Source organism: Athene noctua, chromosome 1 (genome assembly GCF_965140245.1).
Source record: "Athene noctua chromosome 1, bAthNoc1.hap1.1, whole genome shotgun sequence".
NCBI lineage: Eukaryota > Metazoa > Chordata > Aves > Strigiformes > Strigidae > Athene > Athene noctua.
Genome location: NC_134037.1, coordinates 63,982,895 through 64,005,656, shown reverse-complemented (window position 1 = coordinate 64,005,656; position 22,762 = coordinate 63,982,895). Strand labels below are relative to the sequence as shown.

Here is a 22,762-nt window from a genome sequence, read left to right as displayed (position 1 = left end):
TGTGTAACAAACTTAGAAAAAAAAAAAAGGCACTTTCTTCTCAAAACTATAATGAGCTAGTTAGTTTAAAAGCTTTAAAAGCACAATTTTGGGTCCAATAATTTGGGAAGCACTGGGTTAGAGAGTGATTAGGGCAGTAAACCAAGGAGCAAAAGCGGTGTAGGGAAGGAAGGGAGAGATGGGAGGAAAAATGGTAGCTCCTGACTAGGAAAGTGATGGTGAATATTTGAGATTTGTCTGGGAGAGCAATCTTTTTACCTAGCTCAGATGCAGTAAGAACAGTACGTGTGGCAGCCCAAATGTGTTTCTGATTGTATTACAACACTTAAAATATCTTATAATTTGTCATTAAATATTGGAATTTAGATTTCCCATTAAGTTTTTTATTTATATTTATGTTCTGCTATCTCCTGCTGATGTGGAGGCCAGAACAGCTCCTGTGACGCTGATGTCTGATCACCATGAAATGTTGCCCAGAAATCCCTGCACCCAATTCACAGCTCTGGGTTGAGCTGGCGTGTACCTGCATGTAGGACCATGGATCCAGACTGCAGGGCTGCATCTTTTGGGAAGCTGCTCAGGCATTTATGGTTACCATTGAACTTTTCCATGCAGTTGTCCTTCTTGTTTTGAATTTGAATGGCTTTTGCTTTCAAAGATGCAGTTGGGTAGTATCTTTATTTACAGATTATATTTTTTTACTGTAATTTTATCCGTAGGTATTTACAGGTCGTGATCAACTCATTTCTTAACTTGACTCAGAACTAAGAAATGGAAGGAGATTTCTGAGGCTTTCAGTGAGTCTTTCAGTTATTTTCTGTATATTTTCAGTTTCTCAAATATCTTTTCAGTGTGTGGACCCTGACACAGGGGACAGAGCATAGCAATACTTGACTCGTTCCCCGGCAACACAGCCAGTTCTCCTCTCTCTCATCATTTCACACTTGGGGGCTTCTGCTTAGTTGATTATTTAGCAAGGTGCCTCGGTCTCTTTCATCATCACTGCTTCCTGGGTACTTTTTCTATCTCAAACCTGTGACTTTATTTTTTTCTACACTTGATATTATGGTGTGGCACTTTTGTATTCCTTCTTCATGTCTGCTGTGCGTCCCCTGAAGTTAGTGAACCATTGCTGATTTCACCAACGTTAAGAGGAGATGTAATTTGTTAATTTTAAGGATTTTAATTTAATTGCTTTTTGACATATTCTTTTCACTTTCATAGTAACAGTGTTTGTCATTCTGGGTTTGAAACTTGACAAAAGCTTCTATGACCACGCAAGCAACTCAACAAATCTACGAGAAAACTAGAAAAAAGAGACATTTTAGTGATGACCATGTCAAACACCATCTTTTAGAAATCTTACACTAAGCTTACCTTCAAATCAGCAGGCAAGAATCTTGTTCCTCCACCTGTGTACACTTTATATGCATACACTTTATGTTTTAAATTCCACATTTCAACAAAACTTGATTCTTTGCTTAAATACAAGCCATCTTATGTGTGCATAAGTGTTTGGGGTGTGTGTTATATATACAGGAGCAAAATGTATTGCATCATTTCTGAGTAAAAAACTCAGCAGAGTGCTTGAAAGTTTGAGAGATGGGTATTATTTTTCCACCAAGGAATGTTTTCCTTCTTAAAAGCAAGGTTACTTCTCCTGTTTGCATTAGGAATTCACCACTGACTTCAATGAAAACAGGATTGGGTTCAATAGTTTGCTGTGTTGAAAAATTCTGGAAACTTTTCTGTGATGGAGTAACTGCAAGTTAATCTTCATAATTTGTTGGGAAGACAGATGCTACTGCTGTTGTCCAAAGGATGCAGTACATTTGGCACCCTCTTTCTGTCACATTTTTGTTTCTTATGTGCATTTATATCTTTGGCTATGCAGGCTGTTTGCACAGAGGGTAGGGCACGGGGATGCTCTCCACCTCTGCAGAACAACACATTCCCCCAAAGGAACCAAGTCCCACCTCCTGCTCTCTGTCTGCTTTGTGTTTGTTCTGCTAATTTTGACATTATAAATAAGAGAGGGAAATTAAACCCAGAAGTAAGTTATGCTCTCTGAATCCATCTGTCCAATTAGGAAAAAAAGTAGAGATTGTTCATTTAACTGGGATGTCTATCAATCTTTGTGGAGGCTTCACAGGAGGGACGGTCTTCAGCTTCTTACAGAAGTCGTACAGGTTGAAAACCTATATCCACCAGTTGGTTTCTGAACTATGCCAAGACAGAGAACAGGGCAGCGAGGGGTAGGGACCAGGAAGCACCTTTGTCCCCTCCAAGAGCAGCTGTGTGGCTTCCACACAGTCAAATAAACGCTTAAGGTGGAGAACAGCAGTTATGGACTTAAACTGCTGCTTCCAAGATTAGTCACCTAGCAGAGCTTTCTAATGGAAAGAATGGTGATGGGTCAGTCGGTCCTACCCAAAGGGAGAAGGAGAGAGGAGAAGAGAAAAAAATCTGCGCTGATAGACATTGTAAAGAGGAGGCTAGACAGACATCCCTCAGGTCTGACACAGGTAAATGGTGATCCTGCCCCCGAGTCAGGGTTTGGCTTAAATGGTCTCAGAAAGTTAATACTTACCCAGGGAGTCCATTACTCTGATAAAGATTTTCACCAGTCTGTTTTAAGGGGAAAAAAAAACAACCTGACAATTGACAACCTGCACTCTTTATTTTCTTTAGTAAAAGAGATGTTAATATAAAATCATTATTAACCATTAGCATATACTCTGTCTCTCAGAAATTTAGTATTATGTGGAGATAGCAACATACAATATTTAATTAACCAATAAAATCTATGATGATCTCTGTACAATCTTGATATAATCAGTGAAAAAAAATTAGTTGAATAACTTTGGTTTTTCAGATTTCTACTCATGCTTGAAATTGCAAAGACACAGCAGAGAGAACCAGTTTGACTCCATTTTTTTCACTGGTGTCATTGTGGTGAAAGTCCTCCTGGCATCAGTTGCTTTTCTTCCTGGGGCTGACTGGCTTCCTGCACTCTGCCTCTACTCCAAATAAATGGATTTATCTGGCTGTATGAGAGGAAGAGTATAGAAGGTACTTTTTAGATTAAGAAATATTAGAAAATAGTAATTATTTTATAGTGTTTAATCCAGCCAGATGTTTTGTGTAATCACCAAAATCTTTGGGATGGAATTTTTAATGGGACTATGAGACACCAATTTAGAGGTCTACCATAAACCACACAAAACCAGAAGCCTCAGACTCCTCGTTCGTTTTGAAAAATTACTGTATACAACTCTAAATTTTAGGGTTTTTAAAAAATTGTCAGCTATGGTTTGTGTTCATTTAAAGTTAGAGGGATTTCTCTCCAAAATATATGCTATTTTCATACTCATTATATATAAAGATTTTCTCATTAATTCAGGCCTACAGGTTACAACCGTAAGACCTGTATGTAAACTGAACGTGGCAGGTTTTAGAGCTGGGTGCACTACCCAGGTTTAGAGGATGGTAGTGAGTTCTGGGAAGTAAGAGCTGCACTTGGCTTCCTGGTGCTACCCTATTGGGATGCTCCCAGTTGTTGATAGGATCTGGGAAGTGAAAGGCAAAGAGATGATGCCTTTCTATTGTTCCTTAACGAGTCAATTAATATGAAGATTTAGCCTGGTTATGGGTAGTGACCTACCACTTGATTTAGTCCTGCTGGTATGTTGTGGCATTGAAGTATCCTTGCTAGAGAGCAGTCTAGTTGCCTGATCTGTCCGTTTGCAGGGAACAGGATATCCCAGAGACATAAAAAGGTTTGGATTCAGCCTGTTTCTCATGTATCCTGTGCTCTGTGGCATACTTTGGGTTAGACGTCTGCTGGCTGTTCTCTTATGCAATGTAGATTTACATGCAGAAATTCATGAATATTGAACTTTGATTACTAATTAATGCAGTGTCTTTTATAAACATTTTATAAACTACATAGACAACAGCAACACCATTTGTTAGCAGGGGGCAACAAGATGTCTGTTCTCACCTGTGAAAATTAAATGAAGCACCTTTTATTTACCCCTTTAATTTAATGATTTTTATCCCTCATTGGACTGATCTACATAAATCCAGATTTTGGCATCAGTGTGATGCAAGAGGGTTAGAGAAGCCGGAATCTTGTTACAGTGGGAGAATACCTACACAGGATGAACCCAGCTTCACTGACAATCCTGTTTATATACAGTGTAGATGGGGGACCAAGAGCTGGAAGGTTTGTGGGTTGAACTTGATGTTGTCTCCGAAATGCTGAGCCAGCAGAATGGGCTCCTAGGGAACATTTACTACTAGGAGAAGTAATAGGAGTGGAAAACTCTGCTGTCTTGATCCAAGGTCAGGACTGCTCCAAGAAGAGGAAGGTGGAAATGTTCCACCTGTGCCTCTGCCCGTGCCAAACATTTCCTTGGGCACACACGATGATCTGACTGGTCTTAAACATTTGTTTAAAGTATTTATCTTAGAGAAAAAACCCTTCAAGTTGGGAACAACTGTTATGTCTTAACCTTCTTGATTAAGGTGGGACAACAGAGCATCATGCTTATTTTATTGATGTTTATTGAAGCTGCACTTAGGAGAACAGTAACGTGGCCATGCAAATATGCCAGAGGTTTTGTATTTACTATTCCTGTGTTTTTCTGAAAAGAATTCAAAAAGGCATTGACTAGCTCTGAGAGGGGAAGTGTATGGCTCCATTGCATCTTCTGAAAATGGAAGCCCTCTGAAAGCGAGGTATCAGTCAAAGTGGGGATACAAACTCTCCAGCATTTCAGTATATGGTGGTTTTTTTCTGGAATCTGCTATATTACTTAATCTTTTGGTCTTTACAGTTTTATTTTTCCCCTTGTCAATTTCTCAAATACTTGAGAATTATTTTCACATTGTAAAGTGGAAAATGCCTATAATGTAATCGATCGCTTTAAACAGAGTAACTGCAGGAAGGCTTTTATAAGTCCCTTTAATTCTCTTTCTGTGCATTTTATGTACTTGTTTTGCATTTTTCTTTTCTTTTGCTGGGATAGTAGAGAAGAAGACACAGTTGGTTTTCCTTTCGGGTTGGAATACTGAGGAGATGCAAATTCTTCTTAGGAAGTAATATAGAGAGCTGGAAGAAATGTTTGGGACCAGTGACTACAGAGGAGGACCATTTCTACCTTTCCGTTCCTGAAGCAGCCTGACCATGGCTCAAGTTAGGACAGTTTGGGAGCTCTGCTGTTAATACCTGCAACCTATGTTTTAAATGCTCTGTTAATCTCAAACTAGTATACATAAAGACCAGTATGCTTTTAGCTATTTGTCTGATGAGTTTGGACTCACGTTGGTTGATGTTTTAAATGACTTGCCTGAGGACAGAAAAATAAAATCAATGTTAGAAAAAAATTATTTTCCCAATCCTGTGCTTGGGGCACTAGCAGAATGATTTAGGTATCTTTTCTACACTGCTTGGGGCACTAGCAGAATGATTTAGGTATCTTTTCCACACTGTCAGGCTGGTTTCTGCAGACATTGCCAGATTTCCAAATACCTTGACTCAAGTTCATAAAAACTTCTCCTCTTGGGAAAGAAAATTGTAGGGCAAGAGTTTTATTAGACCAGTTGGAAAAGCCTACAAGCTTTAGAGCAAAGAGTCTCTCATTTCTCTTGCTTGTGGTTGTTGTCTTTTCCCTTCTTTTACAAGTACCTCTGCAAAAGGAGGCACTTAGCCGCAGTCACTCATGCGGTGTAATTCTGGGAGCTGATTCCCAGCAAGTGCCACAAGGGAATACCTCAGCAATGGCATTTCTACCCAGTTGTACCTCCTCAGGTGTGGAGAAGAATTCATTCTCTTTCATTTGAATTTAACCCAATCTCAATTTTTTTACTTTTTACTGAGTGTATCTGTTCTGGAGCTGATGTTCCCTGAAGAAGGATACCTTTTAATGTATGTACCTGTAAGTATAAGTACTATTTTAAAATGGTTAGTTATACTTCGTATATATCTTTGCTAAGTTAACACACATGTAATTACAATTAAACCTGTCTGTCCATCTATCTGTCACATGGGGCATACACAGTTTAAATGCTTTTTGCACATGTTTCATAGCAGATTTTCTTTACAGTAATTGCTGTGTACTGTTCTTCACGGCATTACTCACAGGTACCTGGTGACGTGTTTGTATGTAATGTATTTGTATGCATTTCTTGCAGGACTGAGAGGATCCTTAGACAGATGGTTTCAAATGTTTCTGTCCTAATTAGACAAGAGATGTCTGGTGCAGGAGTATTTTTAGGTAAGTGGTGTGTTCTAGGGAGACAGTCATGTCGTTGCTCTGGATAAAACCCAGTGTCACTGTCGGCTCCAAGCAATTTTTAAGATTTGATTCTTACACAGCTTAACTAGCTCACCAGCTGAGGGCCAGCTTTCTGCTGGATAGTCACAGGTTGTTGTTTCAGCTGTACCATGTTCTTTCTTTCCTTACAGCTTTCGGAATTGGGTGGAGTGTCTCCTACAACAAAGTGCACTGGTTTGTATGAAAAGATGTTTATGTTTTTACTAAGTTTTCAATGCTTTATAGATCTTGTGCTTTTTTTTTTTTTCTTAAATGTTTGTGATATGAACAAGAAGGTGCCATATTTTAATCAGTACTTTAGTATATGAATCATTCTGTGTGATGGTGTGAGTGAGCAGTTGGCAAGATCTTCTTCAGTAACGGTAGTAAGAGATTTTAAAAAGCAAAACACTTGAATAATCTTTCTGTGCTTCATTAGGTGAGTGCCTTCCTCAAGAAGAGAAGTGGTGGGATTGAGTTGAGCTGGGAGAAGGTGGTAATCGATGTTGCCCTGTGCTCTTGCCAGCAGAATTATATCTAGTCCAAGGTTTAGATTTAGACTGTGTTTTCTTCATAATTTTGGTCTCTTAATGATGCAAAAATTTTTTGGTGAAGTCATCAAAGTCTCTTAATATGAGTTTTGGGAATTGTACTACTCTGCCCACAAAGTGCTGCTTGTAACTGTACTAGGAAAGTTTTATTACATGAGTATTGTTCTTGGGCTTATAAATAGCAGCAAGTTGAAAAAGGTTGGTTTTGTAACACAGTATTTGTAGATCAAGTGTGTAGTTCTACAAAACCATTTGGATAGTATGTTTTAATGGAAAAATATCTGCTGGAGATTGGAAAGCAATAAGGCTGGTATTCCCACACTTCTACTAGTCTAAATGTGGCCAGCATGATGGGGTGAGCAGTGCTGCTGAGCGCAGCTCCATTGCTGGAAGAGAGGTTATCAGCACCCCCAGGTTTTGGTAAAGAGTCACAAGGACTTTGGGAATAAGGGCTTCAGAGCTGCTGAGAAGCAGCAGACTGACCTTCGAGCTGTACAAAGAGAAGATCATTCAGTCCCACAGGAGATTTCAAGAACTCGAGTATTGTTTCCATTCCAGCTCTCAGCCTCCAAAATGTCATTTTTCTCCACAAAAGAAAATAAAGCCAGGGAGCAATCCGGGGTTAGTTCCAGAGTCGTGGAAGAGGGACATCCCAGCCACAGGCTCTGCTGGCACAGGACACTCACATGCCACGCTGTGCAGGGGCTGTCCACCCTCCAAGGCCCCTGCAGCTCACCAGAAACACCAGTGAGTGTCAGCCTTTTTACCAGACCCACTATAACAAACCTCTGGCTTTTCTGAGATACTGCAGTTTGTCCAAGTCACTAGATGATCCTGCTGCTTTGGCTTTTGGCTGAATTACTGGAATGATCTCAGCCGACCCCAAGTCTGAGTTCATTAGAGCCTGTTTTTTCAGTTTTCTGTCTGTGCCTGTTTGCAGCAAGAGGAACAGGGAGCTGGATAGAGGGAGGCCGGCCTTTCCACACAGGAAGGCATGCAGCTCTTACTGACAACAGCCTCTGTGGTGCACACATACCTCCACCTCTCCTTCCATCATGGCATCCAGGCTGGCTGGGAAATCCTATTTCTGCTTGCTGTGCTTGCTGTACAGCAAGCATGCTGTAGGGCGTATTCCATCATCCTTCCCTATATAACAATATACCATGTGGTGTAGAGACTTCTAAAATGTTATCAGTACCATCCTTCCCAAACCGAGACATGATGCAGTACTTTAAAGTAAGTATTTTCCATTATTTTGTATGAAAACTTGTACTGTGCCTGCTATAGGAAACACTAGTTAGACATCAGCGACCACTGTTGTGGTTGAAAGGCAGCAATTCTCCTACTGGATGTGTAATTCAATCATTCTTTATGAGTCAAGGTGTTATATGAGCTTGTCATGTTGGCTTGATTGAAACTTTATCTCAGGGTTTCTGTTATGTAAGAACAGAGCATACAGTCTTACAAGAAAATGAAGTCAAAAGCTAATTTTAAGAAACATTCTTCATTCTTTCTTTGTCCCTGCCCCCAGAAAACATAAACATATTCTTCTGTAATTGTCCCAAGGATCCCTTCTTTAACACATAATTTTACAAAGGTTGCGTCTCCCCAGTTGAGTTCTGAGGTCACAACTTCGGCCTTGAGGGATATCATGCACTTGCAATTTCTCCTTAAATTAATCCACATCCACTTGCAGGTGTTAGGAAATTTTTAAAAGAGAACCTAACCACCCACCATGTCACCATTTTCTATTTTGTCATTCATCTGAGTTTGTACCTTTGAAGTTACTGCTCTAATTGGAAGAAAAGTCAGGCTAATCTATTCCCTTTAAAAATTATTTTCATTTCACCAGTACCTAATTATTATTTTTCTCTCATTTCTTATGATGTTTTAGGTGAAAGTAATTTTTGGTGCTTATCATTTTTTAAGCGTTTTCTTTTCTAGAAGTTGTTTTCTAGTGTGATGGATTCCTCACATCACAGTAGGTGGTGATATTCTGGAAGCCCCAGTGATACTTGTGAAATATTTTCCTGCAAAAGCCTAAAAAGGAAGCACTGCTAATTTCCCTTATGTACTAGTTTGATTGGTTTTCATAGGATTACTGTTTAATTTCTGTTGAGTTCCAGGCTCTTTTTCCTCTAAACAGGAACAAAACGCGCTTCAAACAGCGTAACTTCATTTTAAAACCGATTTCGCATGGCTCGAAGCTTTCAAGGGCCAATACGACTTCTCGTGGAGCATGACCTTCACGTTTTGGGTGATATGCTGTTTTTCCTTTCCGTCCCGATTTGCAGGGAGTGGGGATCATTCCTCCCAAAGCATCTTTCCTTCCTTTCCTGCCGCCATGGCGGTGGGTCGGCGGTGCGCGGAGCGGGCTGCACGCCGCGGCCCTTCCGAGCGCGTCGGGGACCGCGTGGCCGAGCGATGGTGGCACCGGGGACACCAAGGGACGCGGGTGGGGGTTTGAGCTCCGCGACTCCCCGTTTCCCACTTACAGAGCAAACATAACTCTCCCGCCGGGGGATCTCCCGCTCAGCCTCCCGTCCGCGGCACCCTGCTCTCACTCCAAGTCCAGAGGGGGCCGAGATCTGGGAAGGGCCCGTGTGCCGCCAGGCTTCCTCCCGCGGGCTTCTCCCACCGGAGTTAAAGCTTCCGCGGGGCCGGAGGGGTCCCCCGCCAGCATCGCCCCCGTCGGGAGGAGGGTTTTTCCCGTCAACGCGAGCTGCGAGCGCCTCCCCGGGAAGCCCCCGCGGGAGCCCGGCGGCCGCGGCGAGGGCACGGCAGGTGCTGCCGGCGCGGCGGGGGCCCGGCCCCGACGGGCGGCGCGGGGGAGCCGGGGGCGGCCGCCGGCGCCGGGCCGGGGCGGGGAGCGAACAAAGCGGCTGCCGAGGGCACTGCCCCGACGGGGCCGGCCGGCACGGGGCCGCCCGCAGCGGGGGCGGGGTGACCGGGGCACCCGGCCCCCCCTCCGCGCACACACACGCGCAGCCAGACGCGCACGGACGGCAGACACGCACACGCCCGGGCACAGGCAGAGCCACGGGCGGCCGCCGGTGCGCGGCGGGAGGATGCGGCGGCTGCGCCCCTGGGCGCTGGTGCTGGGCGGGCTGCTCTGGGCCGCCGCTGCCGCCGGGCCGCCGCCGCAGAGGTACCCGCACAGCGCGGTGCTGGACGGCGCGGCCGCGTACCGCCTGCGCTGGGGCCGCCGCGGCAGCGCCCTCGCCTTCCGCCTGGAGGTGCGCACCCGCGGCTACGTGGGCTTCGGGCTCTCGGCCAGCGGCGGCATGGCCTCGGCCGACATCGTGGTGGGGGGCGTGGAGAGGGGCCAGCCCTACCTGCAGGTAAGGCCCGGCTCCTTCCCTGCCCGCCGGACGCGGCACCCCGCTCCCGCCCCGCGCCCCGCGCCCTCTTTATCCGCCCGCCTTCCCCTGGCGTTTCTTTCTCGGAACGCGCCTCTTTCGCTGCCCCTCTTCCTTTTGCAGCCTCCTCGCCCCGCATCCCCAAACCTCTTCGCTTCTAACTTCCAGCTTGGTGGTTATCCCTATTGTTCTGCGTTCCTCTCCTCCCGGAGGAGCTCTTCCTTTTCGGTCCGCTCCCTGCCAATCTCCCCTCTAAACTTCTCCACGGGTTTCGGCAAAGGTGTCGGGTTTCCTTCCTCCTTACCCAGAAAACGCAACAGCTCTTTTCTGTCTCCTCGGACACTCTCTCCCTGCCGGACCCCGAGCCTAGACCCGAGGGGGAGCGGGGCGGGATGGCGGAGTCCCCTCCCAGCGAGGTGCGGCACCTTTCCCCTCACCTGCCAACAAGTGACCGAGCTCGGCCGCGTCCTGGTGCCGCCCGAGCTTCCTCTTTGTCACCCCACTGCCATGAGGGCACGATCCCGCCAGCTGCCCAGCCTGCTGCCATCCTCGCCTGCTGGGACACAGCCGGTGCTGCTCCTGCCCTTGGTGTTCCTCCTCACCTGGGGGAGTTTTGACCCAGATGGCGAAGAGGACTTAGAGTAACCGCTGGGGTCCCGGTGCTTGTCCTTGTTCTGGCAAAGCAACCTCAGAGTAGCCCGACCGCACGGGTGTAATTCTCTAGGTGTGTTCCTGTGGTTGTCCACAGCCGGGGCTACGGCTGGCAACAGGCGTGTGGGCCACAGGCTCCGCCGGTGCCTCCAGCCACCGTCCGCGCCAGGAGGCACCGCTGGCCCGTGGGGTAGGAGGAGACGTGAGAGGGGAAGGGACCCACACCTTCCTCCGGTCCCCTCTCAGCGACCGGAGATCCAGCCTGGAGGGGCTGCTCTGGGGCTGGGGCAGTAGGGACAGCTTGTCCCACGGTTGAGTGCAAGGGGAATCAGGCCCGGCATCACAGCTTGTCACCCCCCGCTGCCTGAATAATAACTTTTAGAGAGGCAATTTAAGAGCAGAGTAACACCTAATTGTTAAGAGCGCAGTCTGGGAGAAGTTGTTTGTCTTTTCTTCACTGTGTTAGAACTCGTTGATCTTTGAAGCTGCTGCTTATGTTTTGAGATCTTTTTCTTTAAGAATACAGATTTTTCTTAACATTTCACCTAAGAAAACTAAATGCTTAATATGGTCTCCCGACGATTAAGGTTTTATCAAATCAAAACTTTTCTAGAAAAAGAGAGCTTTCGGCATAAAAATCTCCCCACTTTTTTTTTTTTTTCCCCCATTAGTTTTTCTATATGAAGTTCAAGCAAGTATTTGTCTTACCTAAGTTCAGACTGATCATTTTCAGAATATTTTTTCTCCATATTTCAAAATTAAGATCAATTTTCTTAAAACCTCAGTCTAAATAAAACACTAATAATAAAAAACCCTATTCAGTTCATTGAGCAATGAGCTCTTAGCTCACAGAACGTGAGTCTTTCTGGAGCCTTACACTTCAGATGATAACACCTATTAACCATTAAAAGAAACCCAAACTCTGTGCTTGGTTAGTTCGTAGATCCTGTTAGGGTAAAGCAAGCCTTTTAGAAAGGCATCCAGATCTAGGGTAAAGACATCCAGTGATGGAGGATCCATCACTTGATCATTTGTGGCCATTGTGAGTCTGTGCCGTTCCTGATTTCCAGTGTTAGTTTGAGTTCAGATTCCAGCTATGTATTTTCTCTACTATATTAAAAACTCTTCTCCCCCCACCATCCCACCTCCATAAAGTTATTTATATGCCATAATCAAGTCACTCCTCAGTTTCTTTTGCATGAAATAAATGGATTGAGCTCTTTAAGTGTCCTACTCAGGACATTTTGCCCAGCACCCAGAGTACTTCTGTGGCTCTTTTCAGCACCCCTCACAGGTTTTCAGCATCTTTTAAAAATGGCCCCATACAGATTCCATTCTTATTCCAAAGATTTTATTCACTGGCCTCCCGTGACAAATACAACTGAGACAGAAGAGGGAAGGACTGTAGCAAGTGCTTCCTGTTACAGAACAGCTGATATTTTTCCTAAAACACTGATTTAGCACATAAACATCTGCTTTGCTGAGTTATTTTGTTGTGCTTTTTGAGTAGGTAAGGCAGGGAGTAAATACTTGCCTTAAACTGACTTGGAACGTGAGGTTTTCTCCATCCCAATTCCTTCTTCAGTTGCAGGCAGCAAGGTTTCTTTTTGAGCTGGACTGAGGTCTTTTAAGAAGTTGCTCTGTTAAAATATTTCCATACTTGCACCAACAAGGAAAGGCCAGAAACAAAGACAATGAAGAAACAAAATTTGTCCAAAGGCTTTTTCTGGCCACTCAGCAGGAATTGCTATGAAGTGTTCAAGAATGCTATTTCAATAATATCTAATTCTTCCCTTTACTGGACACAAAGTTAGTATTTTAAAAACACATTCTCTGTTAAGTATATATCATCATAATTTACATTATTGACTACTGAAAAGGAATTTTTCATAGATAGTGTCCTTGAAAGTATGTGGTTTTATGCCTAGCTGCACTCTATAAAATATGTACACCCTATAATGAAAGAACTTACTTTTCTTTTTGGTTTTAGAAATATGTTTTTATTCCATGATCATCAGTTGGAAAATGTGCATCGTGGTCTAAACTCTTAGAAGGGTCATTTTTTGGTTTCTTTGAAAGTTTTGAGATGCTTGTTAGTGGCCTGATTTTCAGAAGATGTTCTGAAACACCTTTGTAGCCTTTCAAGTGGGCATTGAAATTGCTAGTCTCTTGAGAGATTTTAGCCTCTTCCCCCTCCCCCCTTAAATTCTCTTTCCTCCTTTAAAAATAGAAAGTGTTCTCAGAGGTAAGAGTCCTCTTCTTGGAGCAAACATGTAAATGTAGTTAGACTACAGCCGTCAGTAAAGGTAAAAGCAGATACGCCTTAGTCTGTGGAAGATCTGTGTATCAAGGTAGAGGAAAACTTCCAGATAGTTTTCAGAGAAGAGAGAAAACATTTCCTCTGGCATTTATTCTTCATCCTCTCAGAGCAAGTAGATGCTTGCAGGCAGACAGTGCTTGCCTTGAAAAAATCTGGTGACTCAAAGTTCTGGATGTCTGAGATTGGGTTTTACTTTCTCAGTTTTTAGGTGTATCCTGAACTTGAGTTATTTGTTTTGGTTTGCTTTTCCGTGTTTGAGCTGTATTTAAGCCAAAAAGGTGTCTGGTATAAGTAAAGACTAAAATGATTTGAAAGTCTGAGGTTTAGTTCTCTCTAAATATATCAAGGTGAAAAGTGTTACGATGTCATGAGAGAAGAACAAACCTCCATGGTATACCAGAGTAGTTTTTTGAAGAGCATTTGAAAGATCGAAAAATTACATATTTACTATCCTAATGTTTCAGAGGTTCAGTATTTGGAATGGGGACCAAGATGTATTTTCAGAGGATGTAGAGGACATAGCATGAATACGTATATACATACACAGAGCTTTACTATATTGTCATGAGGAGGCACCTCTACCAAGCAGAAAAAGAGGAAGATGAGTGAACAAATTATTCTTTCATGTTATTGAGAGCCGTGTGGTGACAGAGCGGCAGATTACATGTGGTTTGGGTGAGCATGTTTGAGAACAAGTAGAAGATACTGATGGGGGTTGGTGCTGGAAAGCTGGAAACTGCCTTTGTCTCTATAGGGAGGGAGTGGACTCAGAAGGAGAGTTCATACTTAAGAAAATGTTACCTTGAAATATTGTCATGGTCACTTGCAGCACATGTTACTCTTTGTGAAAGTTTTTGGGGCAGCCTTAGCTTTAGCATCTAGTTTTTTCCTCTGTATTTATTTTATGTTTTATTTAAATGCATCTCTTTTGTGCTTATGAATTGAGACAGCGTGCATTTTCATGCTAGACCCATGCCTTTTCCTTGGTCTCCACCCCTGTCTGGAATTGTGCATCCCCACCCACAGCACGTAGCTGCTGAGAGCCCCATTTTGGGGACAGTAATCCTCCTTGATGAATGCCTATTTTGTGCAAGTTATACAAGAGGGTTGCATTGTTAGAATCTTCTGTTGAACTTGCACAAAAATAGTCCCTACTCAGGGTGAATAGGGACTGTGTGTCACTAAAAAGCACTTTATTATTCATTACAGCCTTGCTTGTTAACTGTCACCCAAACTAAAGAATATCTGTTATCAAATGTATCCCATAGAGTTAGCTTAATTGCTCATAGGGAAGTACTTGGAAAAGATTTTAAAGGACTGAAAACAGTGAGCATTCTCTGTACTTAACGATATGCTGCTTTTAAGTGCACTCATGCCAACAGCAACAAAAGAAGTGTTTAGAAAACAACTTGAAAGGCACCAAGAGAGAGATGCAAAGTGAGTGCCACACTGACATATCTCAGTTGGTGCTTTGTTGGAGGTATTTCATGCCTTTGGGCATTGGGGCAAAATCTCCAGATGACTAATGAGTCCCTCTTGGCTTCGGTGTGGGGCATAAAGAGACACTCCAGTGTACATCTCCACTGGCTGGGTGCTTTGTAGTTCCCTTTCAGAGGTACAATAGTTACGACAAGGAAGCAACAGTTGGTGAACAAAAGATGAGAAGAATTCTGTAGCTCTTGTATTTTGCCGGCTTGGGGGGGGGCTATTTTGCAAGAGCTTTTTGTTCTTTATGGTATTTTTCTTGTCCTTTGGATTTTGGAAACACCAAAAAAAGTAAATTTTCTTACAGCTTGACAAAAATAGGTACCTGGGGCAGCATGGAAATGTAGCCACCATCAGTGATACAAAGGCTTAAAATAATGGGGGAATTATTTAATTCTCAGAAACAAGTACCTTAAGAGAGGGAAGAGGTGAGATTTTCTAAGGCACATACAGAAATTTTGGGAAAAAATATCACTAATAGTTATGCTTGGAAATCCCTTAAAACTTCCTCATAATTGAAGTCATTAAAGTAATTAAAACAAAAAAAACCCTTGTGCTAGTTAAATGTGGCTTCTGTGTGAGGAACGTTCCTTGTGATAAATTGCAGTTGTAAGATTGGATCGTGCAGTATCTCCTACTTACAGATTTTCTTTCCCTTAAAACACTTTGCTACATGTTTTGTCTAGTCTGTTTGTGTTAGGACAGCCTTTAATCTAGCTTTATAGCTTCGGCTATAACTGGAATATAACCTCTTAAATCAACATTTATTCTTGATGTAAAGACTCGGATAGGTCCTTGGGACTCTGCTGCTAAGTCAAATTATCCACGCCGATAAGCGATGTCGTATTTCAGCTTCTAATCGCTTGTGCTCCTTAACCTTTGTATGTTAAGTTAGAGAGCTCTCCACATTTCAGTGTTCTTCATTTGTGTGTGGAGAAAGTGATGTTTTCACATCTCCCAGGAACACCACAGAAACCAAGGGGTGTCGCTGCTGGCTGTAGGCTACCGAGAAGCTGCCCCGGGCAACATTTAACTAGATATAAGAAATACACTGAAGTGTATTCAAGTGATTTGTAATCTGAATTGGGAAAGACATGTCTCTAAGTAAATAATTGTGTTTCATGTATAAAAAAATACACACCCTCTTTTTGCAAGGAAAATATATGTGCATGTACACACACATACATGCATTGTCCGTTTATGTAAATATACAAGTGGAAAATGTGTATCTGTATACATGTGTATGTCTGCATTTAAATTGCAGACACACCCACAATTATTTGTTACAGATAAAAATTTTCTATCCTTGTCGAAGTTAGTAGTACACCTGGAGTAAATAATCTGCATTTACTCCTGTGTAATTCAACCAGTTTAATTGGTATTGTACCAGGAATTGTGTGGCGCTTCTTGAGACTGCCCATATAAGTGAGATCCAGGCTTCCTATCAATGACTTCATGCTAATCTGCTGTGTAGGTAAAAAAAATAAATAAATTGGTAAATGAGTTACAAACAGACTGCTCATGGGGCAGCAGCTGAACTTACTGATCCCAGCTACTTTAGGAGCTTCTTGCAACCACTTGATTGCTGTCGCTGTACCATTTCTGTGGATATTTTTTCATTTGGGGCCAGTCCCAAGATTAGATCAGTCAACTGGAATACTCTCAAGGTGTTCTCATAAGGAGTAGTGATGCTTTCAGACTCCTGCTTTGTGTTAGCTTTCTGTGGGTGGGCTCTGGTTTTCCCTAACATAAGAGCATAGTGAGATCTTTGCCTGAAACTCAAGCTGAAATTTATTTGAGGTTGCAAAAAAGTTTGGTTTGCTTATTTGTAAACTCATGGTCTGTTTGCTTCTTGCCAAATACAATGTAAAACCAGCTTCTTTTTGGTGGTAACATCTAGTGTGCGCTGGAATCATGAGCAGCAGGATTCCATCTAGATTGAATGCAACAATAAAAAAGAGAAATGCTAACCACAGTTATTTTTTTGGAAACCCAGGAAGACATAGCTTGGTGCTTATTTCAGACAAACATTTTGGTCAGTTCTTTCGCGTACTGTAGCAATTTATCCATCTTATTTATACTCTGATAAATGCTCTCCTGCACCAACTTTCATCTTGGTTACAGCTTCCTGATTCCTTTACCAAACTTGTCTTCAGCCCTGGTCTTAGACGTCAGTTTGGGTAGTTTGGGAATGTTCAAAACTCCATGGGTTGGCTACAGACTGTAAGTGAGGACTAGTTTCAACATAGCTTGTTTTTCCCTCATTTCCCATTCCTGGTTTGTCCCTTTACTCAATTGTAAGTGTTAAATCGCTGCTGAAATGGCAGCGATCTCCTGGTTGAGAAGGACAGCATGTATAAATAACAGGGGCAGAGCTGCTCACAACCCAAGCCCACAAGGCGATTGCTGGACGGAGCCACAGTTTGAGAGTTATTTTAATATCCTTGAGGTTGAAAGGTGCTGTATGTAATTTGGGATGGGAAATGCATATCATAAACAAAACAATCTTGCACATTGTAAAGATATGGGGAGAGAGTCCCATAAACACCTGTTCAAGTCTGCAATGACAGCTGGTGATGCTTGTGGGGTCAGGCTTCCCTCTGCAGCTGTGCTTATGTTCTCAGAGGAGAAACGAGCCTCTTTTCACATCCTTAGGAAATTATTCTCTCTGACTGTTTGTAGAGCAGCAATCAGAAACCATATATGCTGCAAAACATTTTTTTTTTAAAAAGAGAGAGAAGTTAATGGACCTGAAAAACAGGATAACGTGATTGGCTTCGCATCTGGAAAAGAACATAAGATAACTTGTACTGTCAGGAGTATTTTTCATTTTCCATATGTTCTTTTAACTTCTAGGTAACATGAAGAAGGAGATACCTAATTATTTGATGGATCACACAACTTAGTCCAGAGTCTAAAATGCCATTTTATACAATATTATCAAAGAGAATGCAGGAACTTTCTATGTTTCACATGTAAACAGTTTACATAAACAAATTCTGAAATAAAAATAGCATATTGCTTATTATGTAGCATGAACAATAACACTTCTGAAACTTTGTTTTAAACACTTATTATTTCACCAAAATAAGTTATTCATACTAGAAAAATATAGTCATTTCAGCCTTATTTTCTCTTTCTGCAGTGCTTACACTTCTACAGAGCTGATGTGAAACTTGAAAACTTTATATTCTTTTAATGTATGATATATACTTTTGTGTGTATAAAAACCCAAAGAATCTGTATGCGAGTGCTGAATCAGTACATAAATCCATGTTGTCAGATTTGTGCTTGTGGGTGTTTCAGAAATTCAGTTTTAAGGACTTGATAATTATTGCAGAACTCTGCTGGGACTCTGTGAAATTCAGGAGGACTTGTATAATCCATCCTACAAAATACACAGGTTTTCTAGCTAACTGGTGGCAAAACCGAATCTGTGTAAAAGAGGTCACACCATGTTAGAGCCTTCTCCTACCCAGTAGGAAGAATAAACTGTTCCAATACAAGGCACATTTCAGACCATCTGTGATAGATATGGAAGCACTGTAATTCTGTTGATGAAACTGTTGCAGTCCTTTCTCTACAGAATTAAAGGAGTGAAACTTATGAATTTAGGTGAATTTTGTGTTACACTTGGTTGCCCCGAGGGAGTTTTGAACTGTATTTAGAAATCCTCAGTTCGGCTGAAGCCCAGATGCCTAACGTCCACTCTCTGGCATCTGGTGGATCCATCCTCCATGCTGTCCTCCGGCCTTATAAGTCACTTTTCAAAGGCCTTCAGAGGCACACAGCTTTCTCCTTTGACTAGACACAAGGACATAGGTGGAGTGTAGGCTGTCCAGATGTGGTGGTTTTGATTGATTGCATTTGTACCATAGGAGCAGAATTTTAATTTATTCTTATTTTTCTACTCTGAAAGGAAGCATAGAGGATGTGTAAAGATACAGACATATATTTATATGGATATATCTACAACTAACTTTTTCTTACTTTCCCAAGATTCTGCTGAAAAGCATGTGGCATCACAGTTTGGCAGTGTGTCTTCATTTTTGATAACCTCATCCTGTTCTTTATGTTTTATACACAAACACGTGTCTTAAAGACTTATAAGCTCTGATGAATAAATTGAGCACAGTGTGTGTAAGTTTGACTTACAATCTCTTCTGTGAACAGAAAGAGATCAGTATGTTTCCTTGGAAATGTGGCCTTATTTTGTTTTAAAGCTGGTAAACAAACTGTTTTCATGTGAGAAGCTGAGCAATCAAGTTGTGAACTGTTCAGAAATTTTTTTGGTACATTATTTGATATTATTTTTGTGATGAACATCTGGATAATTTTCAACAAAGGAGATAAAAATAGTAATAGAGGCAGTTCTTTAACTCCTGGCAAGTGTACTCACACTTAATTCCTCTAGGGCAGTCCCACTGCACTCTGGAGTTGTAGGATTTAGGGATTAAATCACCATCTTTGTCTTCATGGGCACCACGTACATTTGCTTCCCAGATATTCTCAGCACCCTGATATTCAAGGCTGTGTCAAGGTGGCATGTATCAGGCAGAGGAAGTAAGTAGAGACAAGGAATTAATTACTTCACAGAAATTTTCACATGGGAAAGATTAACGTTAGTTGGTCAGATTAGCATCTACCCACAAAATAATTTAAAGTGAGTCACCGAGCAAGATGTTGTTCCGTGTTAACAGCAGGGGTAGGCAGCGAGCGTTCGGGCAGGCAGGTCTGCAAGCGCCCGATGCAGCTCTCCAATGCAGCTCTCCCCCCACGGGAGCCGCATGGTCCTATCCTGGGGCCTGGGCTTTGAGACCACCTTCCCCAAAGTATTTGCTGCCAGCCATGAAACAAGCCCCACACAGTGAGCCAGAGCTGTGACCTGTCTTTGACTGTCATCCAGGCGAGTGAAATAATTACACTGACAATCACGTTATTGAGGCATATCTGAGCTAATACCTTAATTACAGAACTTCTTCTAGTTATTTTTGTGTTTTCCCTGCAGGCTCATGGAAGTCAAGGCTATATTGCAGGAGGTCTTTTTGGTTACAGCTGTGTCCTCTGGAGACTTGCTAAGAAATGGGGAAGTTCACCGGCAAAATATTAGAGTGTGCACATCTAACTTTGTTTCTCATTTCTGAACTTTCCTTCACAGTGGTTTCAGGCAAAGACTTTCAACCTGTTCACATGAGGAAAAGCTATTCTTGCATTTGTATTCCTCAATAATTATGTGGGTGCTTATTCTAATACAAGGGTACCTTCCTCCAATCTAGTGTAACATTTCAGCAAAGATATCACACTTAGTAAAAACGCACGCTTACAAGATTTTGTTTCTCGTCCATATAAGCTCTTACTAATTTTAAGATGGAAACAGATTCCATAGAGGAGTGTTTTCAGAGCAGGGATGGTATTTCTTATAGAGGTACACTGCTTCTTTCCAAGCTCTGATGCAGGGTTGAAGTGGAGCATTTCGATCCCATAAAGTACCCATCTTCAAGTACCACCATCCCAGAACAGGCCCATTTTTTCCCTCTAAAAAGCAAATCCCAGATTCTTTCTCTGAACAAACAGAACTCATCAGTTCCCTTTCTTCCAGCATACAACTTCATGTCCCAGACCCCTCTTTTGCTCATTTTTGGTGATTATTTTTCCATGTGTGTATTCTTTAACATATGTACTCATTCATTTGTAGTCGTGGGAAGTGCTGACAGGAAAAGAAGGACTCTTTTCAGTACCTTTCAACATTTTTGAAATTTAGATTTGTTCCACAACTGAAAAAATCCAAACTGTTTCAGTAGTTTTGGCAAGGCAGTTAAATCTGAGTATTTTTATACTGCTAAAAATCAGTCAACTTTTTACCCTTTACTTCCTGGAAACTGCATCATGACAGATAATTTTATACAAATTTTCATCCAAATTAATATACCTTAATGAAATATTTGGGCATGCGGTTATTTGTAGATCTATAAAAGGCAGACCAGCTTGTGAATTCTGACTGGCGTACACGTGCTCTCCTGCACACGCACAGATTTCTTGGGGGGGGGGGGGTAAGTTTAGGATTACAGATGCTAAATGATCCCCTGATGGATTAATAAAGTCTCTAAAAGTGAATGGAGGTCCAAAGAGCTACAGAAGTAGATGCCTTCCAGGAAGAGCCAGTGCTGCATTATTTTGTGAAGGACACCACACAATTAATGGTGTCTGCCTGTAGCCTGTTCATTCAGCATGAGGAATAGAACTATTAGTTAAGATCCCTCCTTCCCATCCCAAACCTGGCAGAAATAGCTTAAAACTCAAAAGGAGGGCGACCAGAGGAGGTGCCTCTGGGGCAGTGGGCAGCCCTTTCCAGGTGGCCAGGGTGGGAGGAGAGGGAGAGCCGGGTCCCAGCTGCGCAGGGCCGCAGGAATTTGGGGTGAGGAGGTTAATGACCCGGCATTGCTGCAGCCGCTCCTCCATTGTACTTGTGCCTCTGCTGAACCCCAGAGGGGGAGTGTCCTCCTTACAAACGGCTCCGCCCCGCCAAAACCCCAACCTAACCCCAACTCAGCACCTTTTGTAGGAACTGAGTACTTTTTGTGCTAGTTTAAGCCGTAGGGTTTCTGGTTCCAGCCTATGTTCGTTCAAGAGGTTTGCTTTTTGTGGGGAAGAAAAAAACAAAAAATAGTTGGGAAAAGAGGGAACGACAGTATCGTTGATGTGAATATTAAGTGAAATTTGTTCTCTCTGTAATTTCTCCCAAAGTCCACAAGAAATATTATAAATTAGGCTTCCTGGTTGTTTGGTACAGCCTTTATTTCTGCAGTTATGTACAGGCAGAGTGTTCTCATAGTTGCTCAAGTCACTCTTTAAGCTGCTTATCAAGGAGACTTGTGTTCTTGGAGACTTTTAATAAAAAAGAGTTCAGTGCTGCCTCATCACATTTTTCATGTGATACAAAGCTCTGATACTTCAACATTTGATATAAAGATATCTTTTAAGGCGTTAGGGGTCTTCAGTATTGGACATAACTTTTAATTTAACATTAGATTTTCATAATAGGCCACCTTTTTTTTTTTTTTTTTTAACAGGATTATTTTACAGATGAAAACAGAGTACTAAGAAAGGACCCTCAACAAGATTACCATTTGGAATATGCCATGGAAAACAGTACACATACAATACTGGCTTTTAGCAGAGAACTGCACACTTGTGATGCAAATGACAAGAGCATAACGGTAAGAGGCTCTGCCTGTATGTAGAGAGATGAAGTAATTAATGCAGGCCAAATGTATATGTGGTTATGAAGCTGGTTATTAAAATCTCTTTTTAGTAAAAGGACAAAATTAGAGAAATTCACTTTCCAAAACATGTTTGGTAAACTTAAATTAAGCAGGTAAAGTACTCGTGTTAATTTTATTAGGCTCTTATATTTTAATTTCAGCTTTATTTTTCATTCGACTTTAATGCATTATGTTCTCGAATTTCTAACGCACCATGTGAACACAGGATTGAAACCGGTACCTCTGGGCCATCAAGTCCTGTATCCCGCAGTTACAATCACTCAAGAGTTACCAACTTGAGAATCACTTTTTAGATCTTATACTAACTTGTAATTGATCTTAAAAACAGACTTTTTTACAAGTTTGGAGCAGACAAAGTATATATTTGTTTTATTTCTTTATTCAAAATCAAGAAGTTCAAGAGTTTTATGATAAAACTCTCCAGGGTAAAATACTTTTAACGGTAAATTCTGTAACCCTGGGGACTGCTGTACTGTTTCCTAAACATAATTTTAAATTATATGAAGTTCATTACTTCTATATTGGAAAAGACAGATAGGTTAGAGACACTTGCAAGGCTTTCTATGCTTTGGCTTCTTTACCACTCATTTCGGAAGCATTGCTATATTTGTTCAACACGATTTTCATTATCTATGTTTTCGCAATATATGTAATAATAACAATATGAGCTGAAAGATGCAGGAAGCCAACCACAGCTGTATAAAACACCAGATTTCCAGGCAGTCAATGTATCTATGGTTTTCACACCTGCTCCAAATTCTCAGTATAATTTAACATTCTGGGAAACTTCAGG

At 42.0% G+C, this 22,762-nt stretch overlaps 1 protein-coding gene across 1 annotated transcript in view; it reads left to right on the top strand.

Annotated features, from left to right (window-relative positions):
- The first annotated feature begins 9,858 nt into the window (after window positions 1–9,858).
- Window positions 9,859–22,762, top strand: part of MOXD1 (monooxygenase DBH like 1) — a 51,191-nt gene continuing 38,287 nt past the window's right edge. Inside the window, exons 1-2 of the mRNA XM_074924003.1 lie at window positions 9,859–10,212; window positions 21,757–21,903. Of these exons, the coding sequence (XP_074780104.1) occupies window positions 9,940–10,212; window positions 21,757–21,903 (420 nt within the window). The 5' untranslated portion in view covers window positions 9,859–9,939. The remainder of the gene's footprint in view (window positions 10,213–21,756; window positions 21,904–22,762) is intronic.